The 20,936-nt window shown below is 43.1% G+C and overlaps 1 protein-coding gene across 2 annotated transcripts in view; it reads right to left on the minus strand.

The window, feature by feature from the left end:
* The window catches only part of LOC119169596 (cell adhesion molecule Dscam1-like), a 212,616-nt gene that overhangs the window by 107,927 nt on the left and 83,753 nt on the right, over window positions 1-20,936 (minus strand). For both annotated transcript variants that reach the window (XR_012893883.1, XM_075887259.1), the window contains exons 2-3: window positions 10,309-10,481; window positions 8,658-8,814 (exon numbers count right to left, since the gene is read on the minus strand). Coding sequence is in view for 1 of the 2 variants with exons in the window: in XM_075887259.1 (XP_075743374.1) it covers window positions 8,658-8,814; window positions 10,309-10,481 (330 nt within the window). In the remaining variant the exon portion in view is untranslated. The remainder of the gene's footprint in view (window positions 1-8,657; window positions 8,815-10,308; window positions 10,482-20,936) is intronic.

Genomic DNA, 20,936 nt, shown 5'->3' on the forward strand with positions numbered 1-20,936 from the left:
CTGATATATTTTAATTTTGCCTTAGTGGTTCTGTATTAATGAGGCAGGTGTTTGTTTTTCGAATTAGGCTGAGTGAAAATTTTGTTTGGAATATGAAGTGACGCACTTAGATCTTGAAAGGCTATCGAAACAAATTCGATAGCTGTTCTCTTCCTCGATAATGTCGAGTGACATGCCAATCTTTGCAACTATATACGTGCAAAAAATTAGTCTAATAACAGAGCACCGCAGTTCTAATACATGTAAAAAAAAGCACCAAAGTCCTATGAGTTTTTTTTTTGTGAGACTTGTCCTGGTCACATATGTAACTCTTTTTAAAAATACACAGTAATTCTTCTTAAATATAGTTATACTCCCGTGAGAGAACCGTGGCACATAGAGAAGAGTTTACATGACTGTTTTAAAAAGAGTCACATGCGTGGCGAGTTTGGGCTCACTGTAAAGAGTAAACTGTTGCCTATTCTTTCTTAGATGGCACATCTTTTAGAGTTTTGATGGCTTCATGTACAACAGCTTGGTATATACTGCATGCGAAATAGCATAGAGCCTTGAGAGGCAGCAAGAATATGTTTGGAAACACAACAGTGTTTAAAAGACGAAAAACTAAAATAAAACCCTGCTGAGGTGGCGGATACGAGACCCAATAGACTTTCATACAATAATGCTTACAGGGAAATCTGGTGCTAGTGTCTACGCGGACACCTGCAGCGGCGTGTGTACCCCCATGAAAATTTTGGGAAGTACAGGACAGGATTCGGGTATGCTTCGGATGAATTACGTTCTTGAGATACGTGATTCTTGCTTGCCAAGTGTAAAATAATGTTATATGAAGTTATTACCAATTGAAACTTGCTTCGTTCTGTAACTATGGGGTAGAAGTGAAACGTGGACAAATTTCACCACCAGGGTGTGCATCACTCTGTGATTGCGTTCCTGATTTGGCGTCAAGATTTATTGAAATACTTTTACTGCACTTGACGACAACCGTGCTTGTTCTTTTGCTCAAAAGTACGCATGATCAATTCATGTAAATAAATATACAGTATCAAGATAGAAACAGCGTTTAGTCTGCTGCAATGCCACATGCGTCTGTCTAAGTGGTTTGCTACAAACGCACCTCTCGTTTTGGTGTTGAAGTCGCGTCATAGTGGCATGACAGAGTGTTTGCTTCACTTCAACGTCGTTTCGTATTCGATTCGAACGAGTTTAGGCGAGACGCTACATCAGTGCGAAAATTTAGAACTTGATGCAATATTTTGCACTGGCATGAAACGCTACATCAATGCAGAGTGGTGAGAAGATGACGACTCGTTTCAACTGTCAAATACGGCTCCAAAGTCGCAGCAAACTAATAAACCTCCAGCGTCGCAGCAAATCAACAGTCCTAGTGGTCTTCAGCATCGTTGAACAACAACGGCGCTACTTCAGTGCTTTGCATCACACTCCCCTACCTCTGCCGCGCGAAAAACGAAACTGCAACTGCAGAAAAAGGTGTGTAAACAGTGCGCTAGCTAACGCCCTCCAATCCGACACCTGTACTTCCCATAATTCCCATGGTGGTGCACGATCGCAGCGCCAGACTACGCTTTAGGTTTTATTGTATGAAACTTTATGCGAGACCCGAAACACATAACACTGCAAGGTCGAAGATACTCGTTTTTGACATTGTATTTTGAACGAAATCAATTTACCGCTCTATGTGAGGTATCTGTATCGCTGAGAATACGGTTCAAAAAAGACCGAAGAAGTACCATGAATTCTATGGCAGCAACATCATAGCGAGAACTGTGCAAAAAAAAAGAAATACTACTCAGACAAGAGCTCTAGAAATATGGGCCTTCACGCAAGTGATTAAATGCCGTAATTCAGCAAACGTAGAAAGAACGGGGCAGCATAGCAGGCCTCTTGTCTCTGTATACGTGAGACCGTATACAGAGACAAACGATCGCGGCACAGACGCAACTAAATCCTTGCCCCCTTTCTGCGCATGCTACAAATCTTCTCGGGACCTCTGTTTCAATGACACGTGGCTCGTGCCGGCATCCCAACAACTCGCAGAGCCCTGGTGAACGTGAGATTCGTGCCAGCTGTTCGTGAATCTTCATAAAAAAAAACTCGGAGAGAAAAGCGCAATTGTATGTACACACTGCAGCTGCGATGATGTACTCAGATCCGAACGGATGCCTCGAGTGAGGGATAAGAGAAAAACGAGCGCTCTTTTAAACAGCGAAAAACTCGCGTGCCTCTAGTCATCCAGCTGTGGCCCTATCAATGATCAGTACAGAGGTTTCTCGTAAAAATACACGATCCAAAAGTTTTAAAAAAGTTACAATAATATGAAATAGGGACGTCTCGCTAGCCCGCGCAGAACGTGCAGAGATTGAATTCAATATGATAGTTTTCGGTGTAGCTCAGCCGACTGAAGCTTTCCTATGGAACTCATTTTTTTGTTCCCCAGGTGGCACAAAAAACAGGTAAATTAAGCTAGCGCTCTGTTTTCTCTACCTCGAATTCGTTCGGGTTCGTCGGTGCGAGCGTGATCGTTTTCGTATCAATCCTCGAGAATGCGCACAGCAGAATAAAGGCATGGCTCGCTGGGATAACGATAGCTCGTGCTATCGTTATCCCCGGCTTCAGACCCTCAGAGTTTCCCTTTTGCGTTAAGAGAACTCGAGCACCTGCTCGAAGATAATGAGCGGGATTTGGATCTGTTACCGCGCATTTTTTTCTCTTCGCCGTTACTCTTTCTACAGACAGGTCGTTTGTTGCGATGGCCACTGCAGGAAAAGATGGAACTAGAGTCCGAAAAATAGCCAAGGGAACAAGTCGTTAACCATTACTTACGACCGCACGTAGATAAGTATATAACAAGGCACTTTGGATGTCAGCGCTGATGGTTGTTTGTTTACTTCTACGTTTAACGCAATGTGTCGACGGGCTAAGCACTTATCTCGAGTAATTTATTGTGCAACATACCGACACAAGAAAGAGGCGTTGCTTGGGTTCCGGTCGTTTTGTGGCGTTTTCGTGTGCTACAGATTACTATGTATACCTCTATGTGGTTGCAGTATACATATAGCAGCCATTAGTCGGAAACGTAATTTGTCGGCAATCAGCAGGTCACTATAGATGTGGACAGCGTAGTCGTGATAGTCTTACACAATAGGGTGGGGTTCTCACATCCACTGAAGTAAGTTGTTCATTGTGTTATCGCATAGCTCTGAAGGTCAATATTCTCAATTTTATCTGGCACTTTCACAACCAAGTGGCGAATAAGCCTCACAAAGCTATCGAAGAAAAATGTTTTCTTTATTTTTCTGATGATTTGATTGACATGTGGAGTTTAACGTCCCAAAACCACCATATGATTATGAGAGACGCCATAATGGAGGATTCCTGGGTTTTGATTTGTTTACATACGGTGGTTCGTCGAGGTGTCATATTGATATACAGTGAACTTCATTAATAAATATGATGACAGCGGCAGAAATATAATTAGGTGAATGAAAACATCCACTCGAACTATTTTAGCCGCATAGTATTAAGCAACTGGTAGACAAAACGGGACATTTGTCACTGCCTTGCCTCAACTACGTACTTAAATATGGATCCTAATGTTCGCTTTTGCACTCTTATTCACGCTCAAAGCTATTAATCTTGTCTTTCAGTTTGGTCCATTGCACACTCATCACACTCTGAGGATTTATTGAGCGAGAATAACGGCACACTTAAATGCATGCAGTCACACGCATCCCGACCGTAACCAAACGTAATATAGGTTATCCAGTTAGCAAAAACGTGCCAGCCGATGGGTGCTCGTCGCTTAGCGAATGGATATGGTAGCTCTACCATAATCAGTAAATGTCACCGCGCATTGGGTGTTTCCGAAAACGCTGGCGCCGGCGTCCCTGATTTACGTCCTCGAATCGTCACTCTATATCTCTCCGCTGAGCCGCGTCGTTTGCGGACTTGTGGGTCGTATTTCTCGCCGCATCCCGATCTTCATCTTTGCTCGTTCATCGTCGTATATACGTCACCGCCTATAGATGATGTTGCATTCACGCAGAGTGCTTATCTGCCGCGAAGTGGATGTGCAGTCAGCGCAATAACCACCAGATATTTTTCTCCGTCGAGCTTCCTTTGAAATGCTGTCGTATGGCTACATTTTTTTTTGTATAACGGGATGTACTACTTTGCGGTACTCGGTCTTTGGAGAAATGGTGATAAGACGTCAACTGTGTCAGATGATTTTTTCCCCCGTGCTGTGTGCAATAACGACAGCAACAAGCATAAGATCCCCCAAACACCATCTTGGCTACAGCTGCGATAGATAGTGCAAATGCAAATCGATGGTTTGCTGGTCTAGGCAAAAAGCCGGAAGCATTTTATGTTGACTCAATGTAGCATTGACGGCGCTTTCAGGAAGTCGAATATTGCTCTAGAAGTTGCGCAGAACGTGTTAGTCTCTTTAGATGCGCATTTGTTATATTTTCCGAGAATCTACCACCTTTTTGCCTTAGTCAAAAGTCATAAAAGACCGTTGCAAAGGCAGGAGAATGTCATGAAAGATTCAGCAAAGGCCGTTGCACAGGTCACTTCGCTAGATGTATCGAACACGTTCCCAATTAAAAACCATAGACTTAGCTCGTGCAAAAAAGTGCGAAGTTTGTTTTCAGTTTTTTTTTAGGTCTCGTACGCTTATTTATTGTACCGCACTTTCTGGATCTTTTTTATTTTGGTTTATATATGCTCCTAAACGAGACCAGAAGGTGAAAATGAAAGGTGCCATCCAGCATGTAGAACGTTAAGCGATACTATTGCCCCCCGTGCCAAAAAGTTTAGTTTGCCCTTAAGCATCTTCGTCACAGCTGTTGTATATTTCTACTGCTTTCGACATCGTATTGCGAAGTTGATTTTGAGCAGGTTATTCCATATACATGTAGCGCGGTAAGCAATGGGCATATTTTAATTTTCTATACAGCTAAATTTTCACATTATGCTGTGAATAAGGGAAGCTTGGTGTCCATAACTTTGTGCCTCACCACGTTATATGCTCGTATAAAAGTAGTTGCGTTCAGCTGACAGACGAGATTGAAGGATGTGGGAGAACACTCGCAACAACAACAACAGTAACAGTGCTGGAATCACACTCTGTCACTGCGAACGGTTTGATCGAATTAATTATTTCATACTTTTACATGTGCCGAAATACGCAGGAAACAAAATGAGTTTAAGTGCTGCACAAAAAATTACCGAACACCCTTATCTGTGACGAAGATGTCTATTACTGGCACTCGCCCATGGGTTATCATGTGCCCAGGTGTAATAACAGTGATTAACAATGTTGCCTTAAGGCTTACGTGCCAGAGCCCCGATATAATAATTAGGCACGCCATTGTGGAGGGCTTCGGAAATTATGACCTTGCACTGGCATCGCACGCCGAACGCGACCATAGTATATCGCCGACGTCAAAAAGCGACCGTCCCGGCCGATCGACCCCGTCACCTTTGGGTCAGCAGGTGTGCCCTGGTGGCGTAGTTGGAATTGCTGGCCCCGCATCGCACGAAAGAAGGAAAAGAAAGAGTACGAAGAGGACGCCAGTGCCAGCCTCAGGATTGCTCGCGCCCTATTGGTTCGCCTCTGAAGGTGACGTGCTGGTGATGCGCGCGTTGGTGACGCAGCGACACCGGCTAAACTTGCACACCTGCACCTCATTTTCAGCCATGCTCCCCGCTCTGCCATAGACCCTCTCCGGCTAAGCGGCGCAGCCCCCGCCATAATCCGTGGTAACGAGGGACGGGGTCTGGGTTATATACCCAGACCCCGTAGGTAGCGAAGATAAGGTAGCGAAGAAAAGACTTCAGTTGGGTGCTCGAGCTGCCTATTCAGACGCCGCGGAAGCCTCGCAGAGGGCATTGTTAACTCCCCCGAGATTGCCCGCTTCGTGGTCATTTGGAGCTAAGATATGGGGCGAATTTTCGCTCAGCCGCCGATCTCCCGAAGACACGCCGGCAGTCACTGTCGTCGTCGCGGAGTCTCAGAAACACAGAGGTGGTGGTGGTAGTGGTTAGAAGATGAGAAAAGGCACCTAATTTCTGCAACCCGCTCGGGAGCACGGCGCAGTGCCTAAAACACAGAGAAGTGTTTACGGCTGTTTCATCGTGCCTCAGCACCCTCGCCCCTTCGGTGTCTTGAATGGATCGCTACCGTGCGGCGAGGTGAGCTAGTGAATTTCGATAAGATGACGATAACACGGTGATGGTTTCAATGAGCGAAGAGGTTCCGACTGTCAACGTGAAGTGCCTCCGTGACGCCTTCAGCATAGACAGCAGCAATGCAACTAATACGACGTGGATCGCATCTAATACGACGTGGATCGTCCTATTAGTTGCTTTGCTGTAGCTGGCGAGCCACTCGTGCGCATCCGTCCGTGCAGAAGTCGACGAGGAGGCACTTCACGTTAGATGGGCTGGTGGAACTGGCGTCTATTTCGCACGTAAATGTGCGCGAGGCTTCCATGTTATTCGGAACCGCGTCATTGACCGAAACACGCTTCACGTTTGGTGTGTTGGGGTCTAATTCAGACGTGAGCGTCTGGGCGTCTGCCTTGACAGTCGAAATCGCGTTTCTGCTAGGGCAGTTGGAACTAGTATGGTGTGTGACAGAAGTGCGATGCATGTGATTGAACGTTAGATGGTAATTTCGAACTTTAATTCGCACATGAGCGTCGACCATGCCAGCAATGGCGCATATGATGTAGTGGTTGATTGAATAAAACAAAACAAAAAAGTCACTCTTCTACAACTCTTGCGGGTAGCACGGTTTGGCTCAGCTCTTACAGGGAGAGGGAATGAGAGATGCAGAAAGGCAGAAGGGAAACGTAGAGAAAGAGTGTGGCGGCAGGTTGTGGGTGCTTCCCTACGATGGAAAAGCCCGAAAAACTCCGCACATTCCATAACGGGCATGTGCGTGCGTTTCCAGCACGTCACCTACAGGCGTGCACGTCCCCTACAGAGAGGAACCAATAGCGCGCGAGCAATTCTGACGCTGGCGCTGGCGTCCTCCTCGCACTTTTTCTTTTCCCTCTTTCGTGCGATGTTGGGACAGCAATTCCAAAATACGTGCCCTGGCGTATTACTTGAATTACCTATGGCTTTTGATAGCTGCCGAAGTGGATCTCAGAGGCCACTTAAATTGGAACATGTTGTCGAAACCCACTCCACTGGGTGTCGCAACGATCGCAGCCTCTCAATCTTTCAGCGAACCTAATTAAATTCTAATATTAAGACTGATAGTCAGCAAGTGTCTTATTAACTGAGGTTGTCCTCTCACTGTATTATTATTATTATTATTATTATTATTATTAATATTTGGACGCAAAAAACAATAAAAACGCGGAGAAGTGAGGGAGTGAAAAGGCTGACAACAGTCACCTAAAGGGACGCCACGGATGCCTGTTCCTTCGTCAAAGTGTGCATATATTGAACATAGCTTTATCTTAAACCAAAACTACATATTTCGTACCAGTTTAATGTTCAGGGCATTTTTTTTTCTTTTGGATAATTAAGAAACTCGAAAGAGGTGCTTGACACAAACGGCTTGGAAGAGAAGCGAGAATGCCACTTTGCGCGCTCTGCGCTGTAAACAATAAAAAGGGCTAAAAATAAACGTGGCGGATCCCCCTATATAGTAGTCTGTAAAAAAGAAAAGAAAAACGTATCTTTAAATAATTATTTGAGGTTTCACTGTGCAATACTTCAGTAACAGTGACAAATTGCACAGTCACGATAGTAAGGACAAGCAGCTTGAAACTTTGAGCGCACAGCTCAAGTAGAAAGCACGCACGAAATTAGCATGCACTGGATGAGCGCGGACCAACAACTGTCCCAGCTTTACAACTGAAGCGCACTGTTCAAACAGAAAGAAAGACGGCCGAAACGAGCGCACAGTTTTTCACAAAACAAGCGCGAACAACCGTCACATTACTTCCTGCGTTGAGTGTAAGAAGCGCGCTCTTCGTAAACGCGGCTGCCGCCGCATGCACGGTCATCGTTGTCCTATTCTGTATCACGAGTCTGATAGGCACGCGCAGGCGAGACCACCCTCCATGTAGGCGGCGCTTCGTGGAGGCGCCGACCTTTAAAGCGCGCCCAACGCGAGCTTGTCGTGCCACTGATAGCGAAAAAGTGCTAGAGTTCTGTAGCTCTGAGCCCTGCCAAGGGGTGTACGGTGTATATAAATTTCTTGCCGTTAGCATTCCAGGCAATGTACGCTCTGTGGCGTAGTGGCTAGCACAGCGCGCTGAGAATTGAGAGGTTGCTGGTTAGATTGCGTGTGACTGATGCTTGCCTTCTGTTTTTTTTTTTCTCTGCAACCTCTTAATATCTATTTTTCAACGTCACTTCCGTGACAAAAATGCGTCAGTCGATCCATATGGATCTAGGCAAGAAACACCTTCGTGCTAAAAAAAAAAAGAATGTTTCGGCATGTTTTGCTGGTTTCCTTTGCATAGTAAGAGCCGCAGAGAATGTTTAGCGCACCTCACTCAAAGTACACCTCCCGAACCACAGCTTTGACGTCACGTAATCGTGGAACGTCTTTATTCATATTTGCTGTCACACACACTGAGTTCATGCTTGCTGTCACACACACTCACCTCCACGAACGTGCGTGAGGCGGCTCTTGACGAGACCGAAGGAATTCGACGCAACACAACGGTAGGTGGTCAAGTGCACTTCTGGTCGGAACTGCGAGGCGCTGAACGCCGGAAGTGCGAGCGAGCCGTCCGACCGGATCTCTCGTAGGCCGGGTACCTGGGCAAGAAAACACTGCCGCTGTCAGGCTGTCAACATTAACGCATTACCCATACACGTTATCACTACGTGTTTCTTAGCTTCGACGTGATCACAACCTCTTTGCCGCGACGTAGCTGTTGTCGAAAGCGTACGCTGAACAAACAAGCTAGCCAGCCAAAGCGCTGGCTTTTGTTTTATATACGCTGCGAGTAGTTAGGCATAAACTATGCGCAAAGCTTGTGCTTGCCGCAACTGTTCAGCTTGTAAATATCAGGACAATATTAGCGTTACTACAACTAAATATTATCCGGGGTTTTACGTTATGAAACCCTCATATGATTTGAGAGATGCCTTGGTGGAAGGCTCCGGAAATTTTGACCATCTAGTGTTCTTTAACGTGCACTGACATCGCATGGTAAACAGGCTTATGCCATGTCACCTACATCTAAATATGGCCACCGTTGCCGGGAGCGAACCCGCGGCCTTTGGCTCAGCAGCCGAGCATTGTAACCACTATACCACAACGGCGGACATAGTTACTATACCTCATTGTACTATTATATGCTTTTCACCTTCCTGCTTTAAAAGTTTCATAGTTGTCTTCTCTTTTTAGTGCAGAGCACCACGACTGCAGTTCTATACGCATAAACCAAGACACGTCCGCAAGTAAAAGAAGTTCCTCTCTTTATTGTATCCGTACTTACTAATGATTGAGTTCCCAGACTCCCCCCCCCCTCTTAAAAAGTAGAAAGAAAGAAGAGAAAAGAAATATATTTGGAAAAGAAGGCAAGTGAAACAGCCAAGGCAGAACTTCAAATTTGGACAGTTATTAACCTAAAAGTGCTTTAAGTTTGCGGCAGACTTGTGTAAAAAAGCATTATCTGACGGTTTATATATTCATTTCAAAAGGCAGTGTTAAACCTCGGGCGAAGTTCTTGCATGATCATTTCTGGCTTTTAATGCCCTGATTCCCTACTCCACTTCAGTGTAGCAATGTTGTCACTTGTCTGGTTGTCTTTTTTGCCTTCCTTTGTATACTTCTTTCTCCTCTGGTTTTTTTTGTCACTTTTCTAGTTAACTTCTCAACTTTTCTCATGTTGAGTAGCAAACCATATATTTGTTCTGGTTAATCTCCCTGTTTTTTTCTTTTGTCTCCTGCGTTTTCTCCGTTTCTAATAAGCAAAAGCAAGCTATTTGGCTGGGTAGCTCTATGTACACATGCATAGAGCTCTGGTTCCTGTGGCGTAACTCCGGCTTTATTTAAGTTTTTCTCAGAGTACAGTTCCTTCTCTATAGCAGTAATGCTTGCTCGGTATTCATTGTGATTATAATATACGCTTCCGAAGCAGTGGTACTGCTAGCTGTTCCCACAGATATTGAATTCAATTTAACTGAGTTTTTCATTTCATGTTTGGTACACGAAGGATGGCGGTAATAAAAGCATGGAGCTTGGATTATAAGCGAATAAGTAAAACTCAGACTGGGAATGCCTATATGCCTTTTTTTGCTCACCGATGTTGCTGGGCTTCCGTCCTCTTTCTCCCATCGAATAATCGGGTGTGGCTGTCCCTGGGCCGAGCAGGGAAGCACGGCACCCATCTCGTTAGAAAAGTCCACGGCTGTCGGGGGTTCCAGCATGATGGTTGGACCATGGCCACCGCTTAGGTGAGGACTCGAGGATGAGGCTGCAGGTACAAGAAAGACGACACAGAAAAGGATTAATCGACATAAGGGTGTCAGAGAGAAGGTATATAGAATGTAATAATGGCAGTCATTTATTCAATCTAAGGTATTCAAGTCTCGCTCACTAGTATGCAGTTTCAGCTCCGGTGCAGTGGCCTGTTCAACATGAGTAGCCTCCAAAATAGGGTGTGCTTTCTAAAAGAAGCCGGACTGAATGACACATTGCGGTTGTCCACTAACAATGGTAACTTGTTATACATGCGTCATGTCATAATAACTTCATAACTTATGTTCTATTGCCCCACCGCGATGGTCTAGCGGCCAAGGTACTCGGCTGCTGACCCGCAGGTCGCGGGATCAAATCCCGGCTGCGCCAGCTGCATTTCCGATGGAGGTGGAAATGCTGTAGGCCCGTTTGCTCAGATTTGGGTGCACGTTAAAGAACCCTAGGTGGTCGCAATTTCCGGCACCCTCCACTACGGTATCTCTCATAATCATATAGTGGCTTTTGGACATTAAACTCTACATATATATCAACTTATGTTCTAGTAAAAAGCTCTTCTCCTTCTTTCTTATTTAACATACATTTTTCCCGGGCGAACAAAATGTAGCTAACTGAAAATTTCTTGCGGGTAACATCGATATCTTTCCATTGCTTTTTCTATTTCCGTCTCACTCATAGCAGTTCTAGTTAAAAAATTAAAACTACAATCAGTGACGTAAAGGCGTAGGCATGGCAAATGTTAGAGAAGAAAACAAAAATGGAAAGCTCGACAATGTAACGGCTTATTAGGCCAAAGAAAAACACGAAAAAGCAGCAAGTAAGTGCTTGTATGAACGTGTGTGGCATTTCAAAAATCATGCACTCTTTATGCAGTTTCTATAGACAAAATAACAACGGCATATATTCGTAACATCTGCACAGAAAAACAGACTGAGTTATTTAAATGACATGCGGTCCGTTTCAGTGGGGACTAAGTCGCTTACGATGCGAGCATGCAACAGTATTCTCGCCTACGACTGAATAGCTTGACTGATTGTTCGCGCCATATCGGTCGTAACAAGTAACGAACAGAAGGCGTATGTGAGAGATAAGGGGAAAAAGCAAGCCTCTGCTTCAATTAAAAGAAAAAAATGAAAAAAAGTAGCTCAATGAGGAGATTCGCGCCTTGTCGACTGCCAAAGACTTCGCTCTATTCACTGCCACGAGGACTACAATGAGCTGCTGTGTCGCGAATAGAGAAGTAGAGAGCAGAGAAGCGGGCCCATTTAGTGGTGCTCAACAAAAGGCTGCTTCTAGGCAGACCTTTTCATCTGGCGGAGCGGAACCCATTCAGGGGGCAAAAGTAGCTTATAAAGGGGCTCAGAGAGGAGGTTGCCTAGTCGTACTCTTGTTCGAGGGACCACAATGCGAAGTGGAACCTTTTATTTATCACCTGATTGATTCTTCACAAAACGGCTTTCGTGTTTGTGTTTTATGCTGGAAGTGAACAAAGGCAGGGTACCAGTTCAGGCTGGAGTTTTTCGATACTTGTTGAGTTGACGTGGCCTGGTTGTACGCTAAATATTTGTTTGAACGAGCATTGACTCCAGTGGAGCCGGTTAGTTCGATTGTGCCATTCATTCTAAAATGAAACATTGTGGTCTGTAAATATTTTCACCTATTCATACAAGTTTCCAAATCCTCACAGTGTATTCTAGTTCACAAAAAAAAGTGGACCATCAACCCGAAGGAAAACCAGATGGGATGCGAAGCAGCAGCAGTGCGCACGGCGTTGACCCGGTTAAAACAGGTGTCGACGCGGGTGCTCGAACAATGGCTTGAAGTCAAACTCTGTGTAGCGTTTACACGAGTGAACGTTTGTTTGAAACTCAAAGACACGGGAGATGGGTGCGGTTTCGTGTAAGTTTTATCGCAGATGAATGAACCAAAAGAGTAGGCAGATTAAGTTGCGCTTTCGCAGCAGCCGTAGGGACGCAGCCAACCATTGCGAATGGCTGGCAGGCTGCGTCCGTACAGCTGCAGCAGACGCGCAACTAAATCTGTCTAGTGTATCCGCTCGACGTGTGGTCGAATGTTGCGGGTGGTGGAGAGAGTGAAGCGACATAAAGTGTGTTGCGAGCGGGTTGAGGGGCCGGAAGCTGCTGCGGGTGAGGGAGGGAGTGGCGTCAACGTGGAGCTATGACTTGACCTACTTGGCACCACTCCAACACCTTCAGCGATAGGATTGGTGAGCACGTATATGGGATAGCGTAACACAGGCTAGACAAATAGCTGCTTTGTCTATAAAACATGTACAAAGAGTCATTTGTTTGCCTTACAATCACGACCGAATGCTGTTTTAAAGACGATAGTCTTTCTTGGGGACCTTCGACGTAAACATTTTGGTCTGTCTGTACTTTTCTCTGCTTGTCCGTCCTTAACGATACTCCAAACGGCATCAAACGATACCCCAAATCTCCGACCCCATCCGCAGCGCCCACCAATATTGCTAATGTTCGGCGTTCTTACTTGTGCGATTGTCAAATAAAGAGCAATTATTGCGAATATCTGAGGCACCCTAACATCACGTCAATATTCCGTTCTTATGTCTTCTTACTAGAAAGGACATTCATAAGTAAGTCTAAGGACCGTAGCATTTATCACGCTGCACTTACCATGCAACGCTCACACGATAAGGCAAGTGTTTCCAACGCTTTGCTAAGCTGACATGGTGGCGGCACCTACCCGTTGCCTTGCGTTCAACACCTTATTGCCTCTGGGACGGGCACGCACACCGCGTGCTCCATTTTTCAAGTTATCTTCCGTACATCGCTCATGTCTCACGTGTGACGTCACTTTATGCACTCGTTCGCCTCCGCTGCACACTCGAGGCACCCTAACACTCACCCTCCTTCTGAATACCATTCATCAATTTTCTTCCACAGAACATCAAAAAACGTTTTGTTCACTCTCTCCAGATGCAAGTTTATCACCTTTTGACAAAATTTGCAGTGTAACATGCAGATACAGGGCCATTTCTTTATTCTACTACGAAAATATTCCGATTTTATATAAGAATAGTGGGTGAGCATTAGAAGAAGCACGAAGCATGACCTTGCGCTGAGGGCACCCTACTACTTTACAAAAATTTCAATGTTTTTTTCCTGTGTGTATTATTATCATAGCTGCTGTTTAACACATTGAAGCAAGTTGTCTTCCCATAAAGTTCAGTTTATCTATATTGATATAAATATTACAAAAATGTCATTCTCTATATAATTTTTTGTCTTGAACGTTGGTCGTTCTCATTAACATTGTTATTAATGAGGGATAATGCACCTGTAGGTTCTCTCCTTCTTTCGTTCATTATTATGGGGGCAATCGTGCGGCACGCATGATAAAGAAATACGATTTACTGCTTTGATAAAACACGTTTTATTAGTTTTCTCCTAAAATGAAATTATTTTATACTCTATGGGCCCAAAGTTTTAAAGAAAACTTGTGTCTCGAAAGTACGTTGTGTTTTTTATATTTGCAGTGTGTGGTGGCAGCGAGTGTCTGCCAGCGTATTATTAGGGCTGCTGTGGCATGCTCAAAGCAGCTTTCAAATAAATGTAGAATAATTCGGACATTTAACACTCGTGCAGGGGTCGAATCTTGAAGCAATTCTATTGCAGCCGTGTCGCCATCGTATCGTCTTTAGCGCGCGCTGATCCGCTCACTGAGAAAAGCCAACGAAGTGGACGTTTCATGAATTAGACGCGTGAGATTATACCTCCGCAAAGCTATGCCATCCCGAATACCTATGTCTCAGAATGACTGAAGTTCCTCACTGCCTTATACAAGCTTTACCTCACACCTGTAAAGCTAGCTTTTTTGTACTAAGGCTGCACGTGCGGCTGTGCGCGCTTTACAGAAGAAACCTATCAAGCGTAGTGAATGTATGAAGGTAAACGAGACCCAGAAGTCTTGAGACACTGGGTTTTTAAAGGTCACTAGCTGCTACGTTTCGTCCAGTCCGAATGAAGCGGAACGTGGGCGCTATCTTTTCCTTAATGAGGTTTGTGTTTTTGAGTAACATGCGCTCTTGGTACATGCCACATAATAACACTCGACCTCTACACCAAGTATATTTCTCTGCATGGTGTAAGAAATAGGGGAAACAACGAGGCAATTTTTCGGGCACATAATTAATATAAGTCTTCATAAATAGCTCGCAGTATCGAATTACCTACTTTTATCCTTTTGCAAATAAATATTAAATATTTTGTTACACCCAAATAAAACAATTCCTGTGGCAACAATTGATATATTCTCAAGTGTGCGTTGAGTAGAAGCCAGTATGCTTCGTGAAAGAAATGTTCGAGCTTGCAAAGAAGATGTCAAAATTTAGGAAATATATATCGCAGTAAAAACGTCCCAAAGTGCTTACACTACGAATAACGTACCAACAGATTTGCAGACCTCGTGCAATAGTTTTGTGTGATATCACACCGAAAACAAGTAAGGCAGGAGTTTTAAGGTGTTCTGCTGTAATCTACCTAGAGCTAAGCTACCATCCAAACTCACGCCATCGCATTGATAGCGGTTGATCGACACCCACTGAAGTTAAGTGCAGTGCGTTCAGAAGATAAGTATAGTTAAGGTTGAAAACGTGTCATTTTTTTATTATCTGGGTTATGAGGAATCCCGTAGGGGAGGGTTTCAAAAATTTCAACCATCAGGTGTTGAAACGCGACCTTGACACACACACACACACACACACACACACACACACACACACACACACACACACACACACGCACACGCACACGCACACGCACGCACACGCACACGCACACGCACGCACACACACACACACACACACACAATCACACACGCACACACACACGCGCGCGCGATGCATATTTACGCTTTACCTTCATTTTACCTATTTCTTTACCTATTTCTTAAAGCTGTGCATGCAAGCACTAAAACTGTTAAATGCAAGAAAATATATAGGTTTCAACGTAATCCCTGGTTAACTCAAGGCTTGTGAATTAGTATGCGGAAAAAAGATAATCTCTACAGGAAAACAAGAAAACAGCCATTTAATGTGAATTTGAGACTTAGGTATAAAAAATATAGTAAGATGTTGAATAAACTGCTGAAAAAATCAAAACGACTTTATTATGAAAAAGAATTCTGTAAAGCAAGAAATCACCCAAAGAAAAAATGGAAACTTTTCAATGACTTTTTAAACAGACCTCAGGTTAGTAATGTCATCGATAAAATTAGGTATAAACAGCAAATCTGTACTGAGTCTTCTGACATAGCCGAGTCTTTTAGTGATTACTTTTATGAAGTATACAATGATAGGCCCACAGTATCCTCGTACACCCTTACCCGCTGTATCCATTCATTCTTTCTATTTCCGGTTACCATTGACGAAGTATATTCTACAATCCTGAGTTTAAAAAACTGTAGCGCTGGACTAGACAATGTATCGACGTTTCATTTAAACTTGCTGCTCCAGACATCTCAGAAGTCTTAAGCAATATAATTAATGTCATTTTTAAACATGGTATATTTCCGAGCTCACTGAAAAAAGCCAAGTTAATACCAGTACACAAAAAAGGTGATACGACAGATGTCCGTAACTACCGCCCTATTTCTATTTTGTCTTCCATCAGCAAACTTATTGAAAAATTATTTGTGAAACATATTAACAAGTACCTCAATAAATTTAAGCTGCTAAAGCCTTGTCAATTCGGTTTTCGGGCTGGTAGTTCTATGAGTTTAGCATTGCTATCATTAACCGATTTCTTGAAAACGTCCATCGACAACGGTAATTTTACAGGGTCTGTATTTCTTGATTTCACGAAAGCCTTTGATACCATTAGTCATAATATTTTATTTAGCAAATTAGAGTCCTTGGGTATCACTGGCCCATCCTTGACCTTCATAAAAAACTACCTTCTTGATCGTGAACAATCAATCTGCATTGGGGGCGTTAATTCTAACGTTAAAAAAATTAATCAAGGGGTCCCACAGGGTTCTATTCTTGGACCCTTACTGTTTTGTATCTATATTAATGATTTGCCTGACTGCCTTGGAGATTCTAAAGTTATTCTTTACGCTGATGATATGACCATTTCCATCTCGCATAAATCATTACCTACTCTGATCAATATGTTGAACAAAGAACTGACTAATGTCGTTGAATGGTGTCGCTTAAACAACTTAATTTTAAACCCGCTCAAAACTCAGTTCATGGTTTTTAAAACATCACGAAAAATGCTACCTTTCGTTCCACAAGTGTTCATTGACAATCATTTCATTCCTGCGTCTAACTGTGTGTATTTTCTGAGCGTAAAATTAGACCCTCTATTAAAGTTCACCATTCATATTCTTTACGTCAAACAAAAACAGCATTTGGTATGAGATCACTCATCAAATCTCGTCCTTTTTTTTCACTTGAAGCCTTATTGTCTTTGTACTTTGCCTTCATACATAGTCACATCGCCTATGGCATTACATTATGGGGAAATACATATAACATTCATATTTCGTCTGTACAGCACATTCAGAATCAGGCCATTCGCATTATTACAAACAGTTCATCTTATTCTAATGCTACCCCACTCCTTCGGGCTAACTGTGTTCTTACTGTGTCTGGCTTATTTAATTTTTACTTAATCATATTGTTATATAAACAACTTAACAAACAGCTTGTGTTTGATTTAATCGATGCTAGTTTACTCACTAACACCAATAGCGCTAGATTCGCCCACAGTCACAACTTCCTTTTACCTAAATGTAACACCAATTATGGCAAAATGACATCCGCCTTCGCGGTCATTAAATTGTGGAATAACCTGCCCTATACACTAAAATCATCGTCATCTTTTCATGCATTCAAACGTGATCTTAAAAACTTCGTCTTGCATAACTAGGTTGACAACGATGATTACTTAACGATTCTTTTGTATCCGGGCATGAAATTAGAAAGACTTTGCAAATTTAGATTATTGCTTTATGGCGTGATTATGTTTTACTTATATAACTTATTACTATTGTTCTTGTGTCGCATTCTGACTTCCTTTTTTGTTTTCTTGGTGTTATTTTATGTAAGATCACTGTTTACTTTTCACATGTGTTGCGTATTTTACATGCTGTTATAATTAATAATTTTATTGTTATTGTTAACCGAGGGTCCCACTGCAGTCGCTTGACTTTGGGACCCTCGTCTGCATACTACATTCTATGAATTTTGTACTTTGAATGAATGAATAAGCTGAATAAACTGATTAAACCCCCAAACAGAAAAAATACTGTGAGAGGGCAGTGGTAGATAAAAAAGGTGTTTTGAAAGCCTGCAAGGTATGTGTCTGTGGTGCAGTGGATAGCGGGCCCACCAGCTGTTCTCGCTGACCAAGAGGTTGTGGGTATGACTTCCGTCGACACCACTTTTTTCTTTGTCTTCTGATTAGTGTTATTTTTCAGACGTCATTTGCCTGACAGAAGTCGGTCACTGAGATCTTGGTGGACCCTGGCTTAGAACACTTTTGTTTTTAAATAACTCACGAAGTTCCTCATGCATTCCCCTAATACGACTCGAAAAGGGCAGCAATCTTCTTAGTTTTCATCCTTGTGGGTGCACTGATCCTTCCCCGCTCCCCTCTAAAGGCTTTTTGCGCCTGACTTGGTCTTGTACTGGCTTATGTATTGATTCAGTTGCAGGCTTCCTTGACGTCACCTGGTTTCGAACTGCGTCCGAGATCAGACCAACCTTTGACGGAGTGACAATTTCATGACATGATGTAATGGTGAAGTTACAAATTTTAGTCATCTGTGGCATTACGATGAAACCATATGTTGATGTCATCACGTGACGAAGATTTCTTGGCATCTTTAGTGCTGACACCGATGGTCAATGTTCGCATCAGATGAAAAGTTCATAGGTTCCCCTATAATAAAGCGAAATACACAACACGTAAGCTACCTGTTGCGTAATACTGGCTGGCTAATAGTACTGCGTCATATTGATAGCTTGCTCGTGACGTCACCAACGTACAATATAGCTCGAACATGTCAGCTAAGAGGACGTTAGGGCAGCCTATTTACGTAGCAATTAACCATCTTCAGTGTGATAACGATGTAGCTGGGACATTATTTGTGCGGGAATAGACAAGAACCAGCATGTCATGCACTGATATCACTAACGTGGTGTCGCAGATTTTGCGTACCATCATGTTGGTGCTCCAAAGTGGCTGTTTAAGTAACGTCAGTGCAATAAATGTGTTCAGTCCTCTAGCCCTCTATATGTAATGTTTTACTGACGAGCAACGAAAAACCACTTTTGGCCGACATAATTAAATTTGACATAATGTGCGTGTAATATATATATATATATATATATATATATATATATATATATATATATATATATATATATATATATATATATATGAAAATATTGGACAGGCGTACACCGACAAGAAAGTAAGGAAGTAGGTGATACACGTTTTAAAAAGTGTCTTTCAACGGGTGAAAGACTGAGTCGAGTTAAAGAAGCCGTGCACGCGGTGGTCGTGCTGGTCGCGTTAGGCCCGCATGAATGGCTCTTTACAGGAGGTAACTCTTGCCTGGGCCCCTCCCTTTTCACCTCCTCGCGGACACGCCAGGAGCAGTCTAACGCAGCTCGGAAACTTCCGGGGAAGCGTTACAGCGGATGTTAACACCAAGATTGAAGAGGGTGCTGGAGCGTGAACGGAGTATGTTCTTCGGCCTATCAATCTTCTCAGGAACCATCCACTACATTAAAACTTCGTTCTCACCCTCATTTTTTTAAAGCTTGCACACGGCGGTTTTTTTTTTGGTTTTTTTGTGAAGGAAGTCGGCGCTGAAGTAGAGGCTTCCTCTGAGAGCACTGATGAGCAGTTTCTGCGAGAGGTTTAGCCTGCCCGTTTCTTTTTACTGGCGGCGCTTGTAACTTAATATTACCACGTTTCAGTAAACTTCGCAGCAGTGTTGTGGCTCCTCGACAATGTAGAGTGAAGAAGCTTTGCAGTGGCTAAATGTTAAGGCGCTTTGAACCCACGGTATACCTACCGCGTGTTGCAACCTCAGGATCAATAATACATTTAGCGTCAGTCGTTTTATCAGGCCACTCAGCCAGACATTTAAAATTTGAAAAAGCCCTTATGACAGAATAGTAAACGGAACACACAAAAACAAAACAAAAAACGACGTCACTATTCGTGTTCTGTTCGGTAGCCACCATAGACATTTAAGAGCTTGGTAACATATTAAGAAGGTTTTGTGAACCCTACGGCGTTTGGGGGCTGTTGCTCCGCAGAAATTAAACCTGGCTATCACATTACGAGTTGCTGTTTTGATGTGTTAGTGTGTTTTGATAAGCTGCACCAAGCCAGAACTCTGAAGAGACGGTAACTGGGATCACGCTGATGTAACGTAATTTCGTGCACTCGTGTTCACTGCTCATTTATAGTCTTATGGTGATTTTCAAGTAATTCTATAAGATATAAAATGGGGCGTGTGTACATATTTTGGCTGCTTTAGTAGCTGCTTAAAACCACACATCAGATCCACTCTATTTACACCGCCTTATTTAGAGCTTCCTGTACGGAAAACCTATTTCGCACAGGAATAAAAACTATAACATAAGCTAAATTGAAAAAAGAGCCCCCACATGCTCACTATGTTGTCTGGGTATGTGCTAAAGCATCAATAAAGTCAACATGAAAGAAGACACGGAAGCGGTTGTCGAAGCATACAGCATTATCTGCAGGCATTAACCAACAGTTTGTGTTATTCAGCTAATATCAGGTAGCCGCGGTAAAATTAAGTATAATGTATTCGGCACTGGCCAATATTGCGAGCAGTATAATTAATATTAAAGTACACTTAAACTAAGTGTGTCGAAGAAATGTTCGGAAACATCAAGGAGCAGAAATATAAAGAAGCAGAACTGGGAAGACGGTTTCTCGCCTTCTACTAGTCGCGTGGATAAAAAAAGAGAGAGATAGAAAGAAAAAGATTGAAATGTGTTGACAGGTGATTATCATGCAGCGTACACTTATTGTCCAGTGCGGTGTTGTGAGTTAGGCCTCAAAATCTTGGTAGTGCAGCACATAGTCTAACAACAAAAAATGAAGGAATATGCAGATTATTTTATTTCCGATTTCTTAATTTTGCACCTGAGCATACAAGAAAACAAGGGAAGTTTATTGCAGATGAACAAAAAAAAAAGCTGACGAAGCCTAAGTGTTTGTACTATTAAAATTTATTCATTTGAAAGCAATTTAGTATATTTAAACAGCTGTGGACTGCACTTCACATAACATTTGGGGCATAAATATTTATTACAACTTCATTGGGTCACAGGGTAGATATCGCTAGACTGATTGTATGCGAAGACGAGTCCCGTGAAATTGCTTTTCAGTAAATTGTTTTTTGCGCAAGCCATTGG

This window comes from Rhipicephalus microplus, chromosome 2, assembly GCF_043290135.1.
Source record: "Rhipicephalus microplus isolate Deutch F79 chromosome 2, USDA_Rmic, whole genome shotgun sequence".
Classification (NCBI taxonomy): domain Eukaryota; kingdom Metazoa; phylum Arthropoda; class Arachnida; order Ixodida; family Ixodidae; genus Rhipicephalus; species Rhipicephalus microplus.